This window comes from Pygocentrus nattereri, chromosome 29 (assembly GCF_015220715.1).
Source record: "Pygocentrus nattereri isolate fPygNat1 chromosome 29, fPygNat1.pri, whole genome shotgun sequence".
NCBI lineage: Eukaryota > Metazoa > Chordata > Actinopteri > Characiformes > Serrasalmidae > Pygocentrus > Pygocentrus nattereri.
Window position 1 is genome coordinate 900,090 of NC_051239.1, and position 10,039 is coordinate 910,128.

General features: G+C 42.1%; 1 protein-coding gene across 1 annotated transcript in view; it reads left to right on the forward strand.

Annotated features, from left to right (window-relative positions):
• dok2 (docking protein 2) overlaps positions 1 to 10,039 on the forward strand; it is a 31,023-nt gene that overhangs the window by 8,403 nt on the left and 12,581 nt on the right. The window contains exon 5 of the mRNA XM_017685332.2: positions 1,973 to 2,075. Within this exon, the coding sequence (XP_017540821.2) occupies positions 1,973 to 2,075 (103 nt within the window). The remainder of the gene's footprint in view (positions 1 to 1,972; positions 2,076 to 10,039) is intronic.

Below are 10,039 nucleotides of genomic sequence, written 5' to 3' on the forward strand. Positions count from 1 at the left end.
CGCTGCTCATCTCATTGGTTGAGACACCACAAAGGCTAGAAGAGTTGCACAGATTAGAACAGAACGACCCAGTCGAAATGAAATCATTCTCTATAGCTTATCGGTTATAGGTCCAGGACCGCACAGGACAGCGTCTGGGTCCGGACTCTATGGCAGAGGCCTATGAGTGACCTGTGCTGTAGACCTCTACCTGTGCCTACATGACTTAAAACACGTCTTTTTTGATTTACTTGTTTCTCACTTGTAGCTCATTGAAACAAACAGAGAAATCATGTGGAAAATTTCAATTCATACCACATTTGTGTTTATGAGTAGAGTTTTGTTGCCTTAAGATTTTGGCTAAATCTTGTTTGTCAATGTCAGCAGCAAAGCCACATTTGCAAAATGGTAAAATACATAGCATGTGAATGGCCATTCGTTATAAACGTGTAGTAAACCTTACTGGTCACAAATGTTTACGTTTTATTCCTCTCCTTTTCTTTAACTCTACAGGCTCTTATCATGTCGTTCTTAACTGTCCCAACATTCCTGCAAATGATTTGAATAAAAATGTGTTGCATTTCTTTCACTGAGAAACAGCTAATTTTACTCGAGTTCAGGTTTCAGTGCTCTTTCCACAACTGCCACAGTTCAGGCGGCATGTTCTCATACCACTGCATGCAAAAGTGGAGTATACTGGAAAAAGTGTTACTTATATTCTGTATGTATTGACAATATATATGAAATATATTCAATTGAAAAGGATGAAAGCAGGTTAATCTGCCTTAAAGGGAGGCTAATCTGTTACACTCAATGTACTCACAGCTATGAAGTGACAAGAGCAGAATCTACGAAAGCCGCAGCAGAAGGCTGTAGACTGTATGGGAGGGGGATGGGTGTGAAATGGGAAGCACTTCCTCAATCAATAATAGAATTAAACTGTAAACATCACCCAGACAATGCTGGTATAAAACCGACGCGGTGGTCATGAACAGATCAGGCATTAAAAAAGTCCGAATAACGTAAACGAGCCGCTCGCATCTGCATTAGAGAATATAAGCAAAACCCTTTCGTCTAAATAAGTGCATTTCAATGAAGCTACGCCACTTTGTGAGGTTCGATGTTCCTATATTTATACCTTCATAGGTACGGTTTGGTTAGTAAAGCTCTAGCAAACAATTTTTAATTTAAAAAAATGACATCATGCTAATTGGTGGCTACCAGCTTCTCTGCTGTTTTAGCAATGTTAGCATGTTCAGTTGAGCGATTTGTTAGCCCTATCAAAAGAACGGACATGTTAGTCGGGATAAATTGTATTATTTTGTGTGGTTGATCGTGAATAACGGCTCAAATTGGAAGAAATACGTTCCATTTGAAAAGAAACGTGTTTTGTTAAAGTGATATGAGTGGACACAATAAGATTCTTCACACGGTGGTGTTCTCAAAAATTCAGTAACGGTACTTTCACTGTGCGAACGCAGAACCTGAACGTGAAAATCATGAAATTTCCACTGAACTTCAACGTTCATCATATATATCATATATACAGTCAGTGAGTGTATGTATCATACGTCACACCTACATTCAATGAGTGTATATATCAGAGGTGCAAACTCCAAAATAATGGGTAATCATAATGCTGTGTATCATTAACTTAATAGCACTGAAGGTTCCAGCAGCTCTTAGGTATTAACTGGGTTGAAACTCCAGAACACTGAACTGCCCAGGTTCTAGATATTAACATATATCAAGCACTTTTGTTTTCTGTTATGATTTGTGTTTTCATTACTACTTTCCATGTTTCTGACCTTTATTATTATTATTATTATTAGTTATGATCATTTTCATTTACATTACCAACATCATGTTTTAGTTCTTGAAGATTTTCATATGATTCTATGACTTATTTAGAGTTCTTGTGCAGTGTATCGTTTCTGATATTATTATTGTTATTATTATTAAAGTCTCGTTGTTGTTTTCTTGTGTCCTGCAGATGAAATGGGTTGAAAGAGGCACAGCACGGAAGGGCAGCTTTCAGACAGAGTCTGATGATGTTTCGATGGCGGATAACTCGCTGTACTCCGGCAGAGAAGCTGGTAAGAGTAAATTCACAGCATGGGCTGACAAGAGGAATTTCTTTGCGCAGTGAAAAAAAAAAAGTCAGGTCAACTTTAAATTTGAAGGCAACCAGCAGCAAAGCTTTTGGTGGTAGGAGCTTCTTGGACTTCTAACTGTGGAGGGTTGTGGCATCGCAGGGGTTCGACTGCATGAGCTCCTGAATTATTGCAGTTTGACAGATTCACCACTCCAGAGCCTCGAAAGAGCGTGAAGAAAGAATGAGCTCATTGCATCACCATCACGTTTAACTCGAATAGTAAAGCAGAATTCATAGTAGATACTGAATAATTCATAAGAGATGCTGAATAATTCATAGTAGATACTGAATAATTCATAGTAGATACTGAATAATTCATAATAGATGCTGAATAATTCATAATAGATGCTGAATAATTCATAGTAGATACTGAATAATTCATAATAGATGCTGAATAATTCATAGTAGACATTGAATAATTCATAATAGATGCTGAACAATTCATAATAGCTACTGAATAATTAATAGTAGACACTGAATAATCCATAGTAGATAGTGAATAATTCATAGCAGATGCTTAAAAGTCAAGGAAAGTCTGAATTCTAAAGTGTTACAATTGTCATTAATAATAGATTTCTAGTATATAATTACATATACAGTCTTATACGGAAGTTAAAATACCCATGAAAAGAACTGAAATTGAAATATTTGTCATTTTTATGTAAGTATAGTGCACAATTTCTATTTATTGGCTGAGTTAAACAATTTAGACAAATGTATAAAATCTAAAACGTGCCATGTTTTTGTGCACACGCTACATTTTATGTTCCATTCCCCCCCCAATAAGCAAAATTCAGCCAATAAACAGTAAATAAGCATGAAAAGGTGCAGAGGTGCGTCTCTGTGGAGGAGGCAGGAACTTATTTACCCTCAGAAAATCAATAACAACGTGGAATTTGACCCGAAGACCTGTACAAACGGCGTTTTCAGTACAGAGGCTCTTCTCACGCTGAAGCTGCAGGCACACTTCTTCATTCCTCTGCTGCGTAGTGGAAAGTTGTGGCGTTTTTTTCCTGTGTTGTGGTGGAAGAAAAGATCACACCCGTGTCCTTTTGTGCAGACGGGTCTCTTATCAGTCACAGCGTGACACATCCTGCTGTCGGCCTTCTCGACGCTCTCCTCTGCCTTCTGACACCATTAGCACTACCCATTAACCTTAAAGAGGGCCATGTGCCACGAAGGAAACTTCAAGAACCCTTATTTACTGTGGTCGCACTGTATTTCGTCCAGTTTGGCAGGTTAATCATGATGCATATTCAATCATTCTTAATGTGGGTCGTGCTTCTGCTGCACCTGTCGGATCAACGGTTTTCCAGCCGTAATGAAGTCATGATTATTATCCAGGCTGAGCTCTTTTGGGGCAGCAGTGTACGTGCTGGTGCCCGGTGTGTTGCAGAGGCACCGGTAAAAACTGGTCTGCGCTGTGAGAAACAGGGAAATGCGCTGCAAGCTTCTGCAGAAACAGTGAAGGACTTGTTAAGAGGTGTGTTTTTTCTTCGTTTTTGTCGAGTCTGCAGTTTGGGCTGCAGCGATTATGAACACCTAACACCTTCACAAATGAATTCCTCCCGTTTTTAGGACCGTCTGTGTCATTTAAACCAGACTAAACGTCAAAGGCCTTGAGTCAAATCCAGACCTGGCCTGGCCACGCTAAAGGGCAGCTCTGAGCAGCCCGTGCCTGGAGAGTCATCTGCCACGTCATGATTTGTTTTGCTTTTATAGGATTTCTAACCGTTTTAGTCCCATTTTATAGGCAGAAAGTAACATAAACACTGAATTCCTTATTTTACTCTTACTGTTGAGTGCAGACTTGAACCTGTTGATACGGAGTCTAAATCAGCCATAAATCTTACTGATTATGAAGCTGCTGTGTATTTTATTCTGCAGTCGTGGATATTAATACACGGCAAAATGACCAGATTGGCGTGGGTAGAGTTTTATATCACATCCTCTACAGGGAACAAACTCAAACGGCAAAATGATACTTCATTTCTAATGAAATGGCCACATTTTTTTAAATGTCATTTTCTGCAATACGTTAAACACAGTAAACAAACTGTGTATTAATAACCGAAATAATTCATAATGTGTACTGAAATCTGCAGAAATGCGGCCTCTGCAGAGGATGCGTTCACATTTCACCAGGAGTGTCTTTATTTTAGCACTATATAAAACCTTTTTAGGCCTACTTATACATGCATGTCACCTCAGCAAACAGAGAAAAGCAATATAAACATTGGAAACGTACAGATACTGTATAGATACTGAGTCATTCATAGTGAAAAGGGAATAATTAATGGAAAAAACTGAGCAATTCATAGTAGATACTGAAATATCCATAGTGGCCATGGAATAATTCATAATAGATAATGAATAATTCCTGATAGACACTGAATAATTCGTAGCAGCAACTGAATAATTCATAATAGTTACTGACTAATTCATAGTAGATACTGAATAATCCATAATAGTTACTGACTAATTCATAATAGATACTGAATAATTCGTAGTAGTTAATGAATAATTCATAAGTGTCCAAATTTTAGCACTATATAAAATCAAATTTCTTTATAAAAGTAAATTTCACTCCAGCACACAGAGAAAAGCAATATAAACATTAGAAACATGCAAATATATATACTGAATGATTCACAGTGAAAAGGTAATAATTCATAGAAAAAAACGGAACAATTCATAGTGGACAGTGAATTATTCATAATAGATTTCACATAATTCACAGAAGTTACTGAATACGTCATAATAAATACTGAATAATTCACAATAAATGCTGAATAATTCACAGTAGATACTAAATATTTCATAATAGTGTCCAAATTTTAGCACTATATAAACTCCCATCACTCTAACCAAAGTTTCTCACTACAACCTTCACTATCTATCATTTTTCTGTGAACTCTCACCGTCGACGCTATCGGGGACTCGCGATTGGCCGCGTAAAGCTCTGAGAGAAGCGATGCGAGGAGTTTTTTGTGGAAACTCGGACGCTTCCTCTTTGAAGATAAGAGCTGCTTTCTAGTCAAACTTTAAAACTGACTCATTCAGCTTTTTAAACCCGGTGAAATTAAGCCACATGAAAGCAAACGCTGATACTCGGAAAACTTTGATGGAAAACATCAGAAAGTGGGCCGTCGCAGGGCGATGCGTCAGGCTGGACAGACTCAGACAGCTGATGGCTGCAGATAGATTAGGGCTGGTCAGAGGTGGGTCAGAGGTCATTTGGGTTTGGAAAGAACAGCCAGATCTTTTTATGGTAACCTGCACTGAATGCGCATCTGCAGCTCTTGCCCAGCACCAGATAAGACAGACGTGATGCTCAACCAGAGGAATAAAGTGGATTATGTAATAAACAACCGCGTTCTAGAGTCTCTGATTGGAACGTGTGGAAAACTTTCAAAGAGGTGATAAAGGAGGACGGTAGAGACGCAGAAGAGCTTGACTGACAAACCCTTAATGACTCAGACTGTAAACCTTTACGCTTTAACGCTGGGAAGAGTTATTATTCTAATAATATTATAATATTACTATTATTATCACTCTGTGCGTTTGACTTACCTCACATTAATACATCTATGTAATTACGCAGTGACACACCCTTTTCTTTGAGTGCTCATGGTTCTATATAGAACCATTTCCTTTGCTAAAGAGCCCTTGAAGAACCACTGTACATTTATTAATAAATAAAGGTTGTATGTGGTTCTATTCAGCACCTAAATGGGTTCTTCTATTCCATGCACTCTTAAAAGAGCCTGTGCATGATTAAAGGGTTCTTTGCATCGTGAAGGGTTCCTCAGATTCATGAAGAACAAGTTGCATAAGATTCTATATGAAACCTTTCTGCATAAAAGTTATTTACTGTTGCAAGCTTGATATCAAATAGAAGAACCTTCTATTCTAAAAATAGCAGAACCTTTTTTGGCCTTATATAGAACCATTTTCAAAAAGGTTCCATATACAGTAGAATCACCTACGGCACATTCTCCATCAGTCCGAGGAACCACTTCATAATGTTTCTCAAAGCATTTAAGCATATAGAACCAATCCCTTTGCTAAAGAACACTTGAAGAACCACCTTTTTAAGAGTGTATGCTTGTAACAATAGGGGAACCCTTTTTGGTGCTATATGCAACCATTTTCAAAAAGGTCTATATAGAACCATAAACAACACAGTCTCCATCCCTCTGAAGAACCATTTCACCATGCAAAGAACCATTTAAGCATGGAATGGTTCTATACAGAACCATTTTATTTACTAAGCAACACTTAAAGAACCACCTTTTTAAGATAGTATGGGGTCAAGATTGTAACAATAGGAGAAGCTTTTTGGTGCTATCTAGAACCATTTGAAAAACCTATACAGATTCATATACAACACATTCCCTAATAATCTGGAAAGCAATTACACCATAAACAGAACCGTTAGGCATAGAATGGTTTTCTAGAACTTTCAGAACCTGTTTTATTTAATCTTATTCCATCTTAACTTTTATTTCTTGTTTTAGTTCTTCTCTTAGTTCTTTATTATTTTTTAACTTATTTTAATTAATTATTATTATTATATATTTTTTTATTTTATTAATCTCTTGTCTTCTTGTGATCTTAATCTCTTATCAAGTAAACCTCAAGTCTTATTTTTATTATTAGTTTTAACTATTTTTATCTTTTTCAGTGTTATTTTTAAATTTTCTTTTAATTTAAAATGATTAAATGTAGATATTATTTTCCTCGTCATGTCAATCCCTGTTTTTGTAAATGCTCGGCTACATTGAAAATGAGGGTTGCCCTCAATGTACATCCGAGTCAAAATAAAGGTTGATTGATTGATTGATTGATTGATTGATAAATAGAACCAGTGCCTTTACTAAAGAACCCTCTTTTTTAAGAGAGTAGGTTTAAGTGACTGGTAATGCTGAGCTTATGTAGGTGTCATGCAGCCTTATGAACCCTACAGTAAAGTCAACATTTTTCAGATGTTGTGGCGCACGGACGACTTTATGCGACTTATTGTTTATGAAATCATTCTCAAGATGACCGAGCAGCGCAATCATGACCAATACAGCTCCAGCCCAGACCCCAGCCATCTCAAAAACAAACGAGAACCCTGAAGAACCGACGGAACGTGTGCCGACTGTGGGGGAAGCCTGGCGTCAGAACTGAAAAGATGCACTTTCTTCAAAACAGTCACTTTCAAAGCTGCACCACAGGCCACGAGTGCCCTGGATTTGCATGCGCTCGGCGGCTTTACGCCGAAAATGTTACAGCAGCTGGAGTAACTGCAGCAGGAGGAACCTCCACAACTTCCTGAAGACCGCGCTCACCTGGCAGAGAGAGCAGAGAGGCAAGAAGGGAGGAGAAAAACAAAGAGAGACAGACTTGAAGGCGGTGAATTAATTCACGGTGTTCTTTTCACTGTTTTATCTTCTAAATACGTGCCTTAAATTTCATATCAAATGGTTTATTTATTTACTTGTAGCTCGTTAAATTAAGATTAAGATTAAGTGACTCTTATTAGTCCCACGGGGAAATTTTGCCTCCGCATTTAACCCATCCGTGAAGTGAAACACCACATACACACTAGTGAGCACAAACACACACACTAGGGGGCAGTGAGCACACTTGCCCAGAGCGGTGGGCAGCCAAATCCGCAGCGCCCGGGGAGCAGTTGGGGATTAGGAGTCTTGCCCGGAGCAGTTGGGGGTTATGTGTCTTGCCCGGAGCAGTTGGGGGTTAGGTGTCTTGCCCGGAGCAGTTGGGGGTTAGGTGTCTTGCCCGGAGCATTTGGGGGTTAGGTGTCTTGCCCGGAGCAGTTGGGGGTTAGGTGTCTTCCCCGGAGCAGTTGGGGGTTAGGTGTCTTGCCCGGAGCATTCGGGGGTTAGGTGTCTTGCCTGGAGCAGTTGGGGGTTAGGTGTCTTGCCCGTAGCAGTTGGGGGTTAGGTGTCTTGCCCGGAGCAGTTGGGGGTTAGGTGTCTTGCCTGGAGCAGTTGAGGGTTAGGTGTCTTGCCTGGAGCAGTTGGGGGTTATGTGTCTTGCCCGGAGCAGTTGGGGGTTAGGTGTCTTGCCCGGAGCAGTTGGGGGTTAGGTGTCTTGCCCGGAGCAGTTGGGGGTTAGGTGTCTTGCCCGGAGCAGTTGGGGGTTAGGTGTCTTGCCTGGAGCAGTTGGGGGTTAGGTGTCTTGCCTGGAGCATTTGGGGGTTAGGTGTCTTGCCCGGAGCAGTTGGGGGTTAGGTGTCTTGCCCGGTGCAGTTGGGGGTTAGGTGTCTTGCCCGGTGCAGTTGGGGGTTAGGTGTCTTGCCCGGTGCAGTTGGGGGTTAGGTGTCTTGCCTGGAGCATTTGGGGGTTAGGTGTCTTGCCCGGAGCAGTTGGGGGTTAGGTGTTTTGCCCGGAGCAGTTGGGGGTTATGTGTCTTGCCCGGAGCAGTTGGGGGTTATGTGTCTTGCCGGAGCAGTTGGGGGTTAGGTGTCTTGCCCGGAGCATTTGGGGGTTAGGTGTCTTGCCCGGAGCAGTTGGGGGTTATGTGTCTTGCCCGGAGCATTTGGGGGTTATGTGTCTTGCCCGGAGCAGTTGGGGGTTAGGTGTCTTGCCCGGAGCAGTTGGGGGTTAGGTGTCTTGCCCGGAGCATTTGGGGGTTAGGTGTCTTGCCCGGAGCAGTTGGGGGTTAGGTGTCTTGCCCGGAGCAGTTGGGGGTTAGGTGTCTTGCCCGGAGCATTCGGGGGTTAGGTGTCTTGCCTGGAGCAGTTGGGGGTTAGGTGTCTTGCCCGGAGCAGTTGGGGGTTAGGTGTCTTGCCCGGAGCAGTTGGGGGTTAGGTGTCTTGCCCGGAGCAGTTGGGGGTTAGGTGTCTTGCCCGGAGCAGTTGGGGGTTAGGTGTCTTGCCCGGAGCAGTTGGGGGTTAGGTGTCTTGCCTGGAGCATTTGGGGGTTAGGTGTCTTGCCCGGAGCAGTTGGGGGTTAGGTGTTTTGCCCGGAGCAGTTGGGGGTTATGTGTCTTGCCCGGAGCAGTTGGGGGTTATGTGTCTTGCCCGGAGCAGTTGGGGGTTAGGTGTCTTGCCCGGAGCATTTGGGGGTTAGGTGTCTTGCCCGGAGCAGTTGGGGGTTATGTGTCTTGCCCGGAGCAGTTGGGGGTTATGTGTCTTGCCCGGAGCAATTGGGGGTTAGGTGTCTTGCCCGGAGCAGTTGGGGGTTATGTGTCTTGCTCGGAGCAGTTGGGGGTTATGTGTCTTGCCCGGAGCAATTGGGGGTTAGGTGTCTTGCCTGGAGCAGTTGGGGGTTATGTGTCTTGCCCGGAGCAATTGGGGGTTAGGTGTCTTGCCTGGAGCATTTGGGGGTTAGGTGTCTTGCCCGGAGCAGTTGGGGGTTAGGTGTCTTGCTCAAGGACACCTCAGTCATGGACTGTTGGTGCTGGGGATTGAACCAGCACCCTTCCGGTCACAGGGCCAGCACAGTTTCAGAACAGCTTCTCTAGACTTCTAAAGGTTAATGTCTGAGGATTATTGTGGGGAAAATAGGGAAAAGGTCAATGTAAGGTCAGCGTGTGCTAATATAACAGGATATACAGCTGTTTAGGGAACTGAGAGTTTAGAACTTTGATGGGAAAGAAGAACAACAGAACAAACACATGCAGAGAGAGAGAGAGAGAGAGAAAGAGAGAGAGAGAGAGAGAGAGGGAGAGAGAAGAGAGAAGAGGGAGAGAGAGAGAAGAGAGAGAGAGACACAGAGAGACAGAGAGATAGACAAAGAGAGAGAGAAAGAGACAGAGACAGAGACACACACAGAGAGACAGAGAGAGAGACACGCACAGAGAGACAGAGAGAGAGAGACACACAGAGAGACAGAGAGAGAGACACACACAGAGAGACACACAGAGAGAGAGACACACACAGAGACAGAGAGA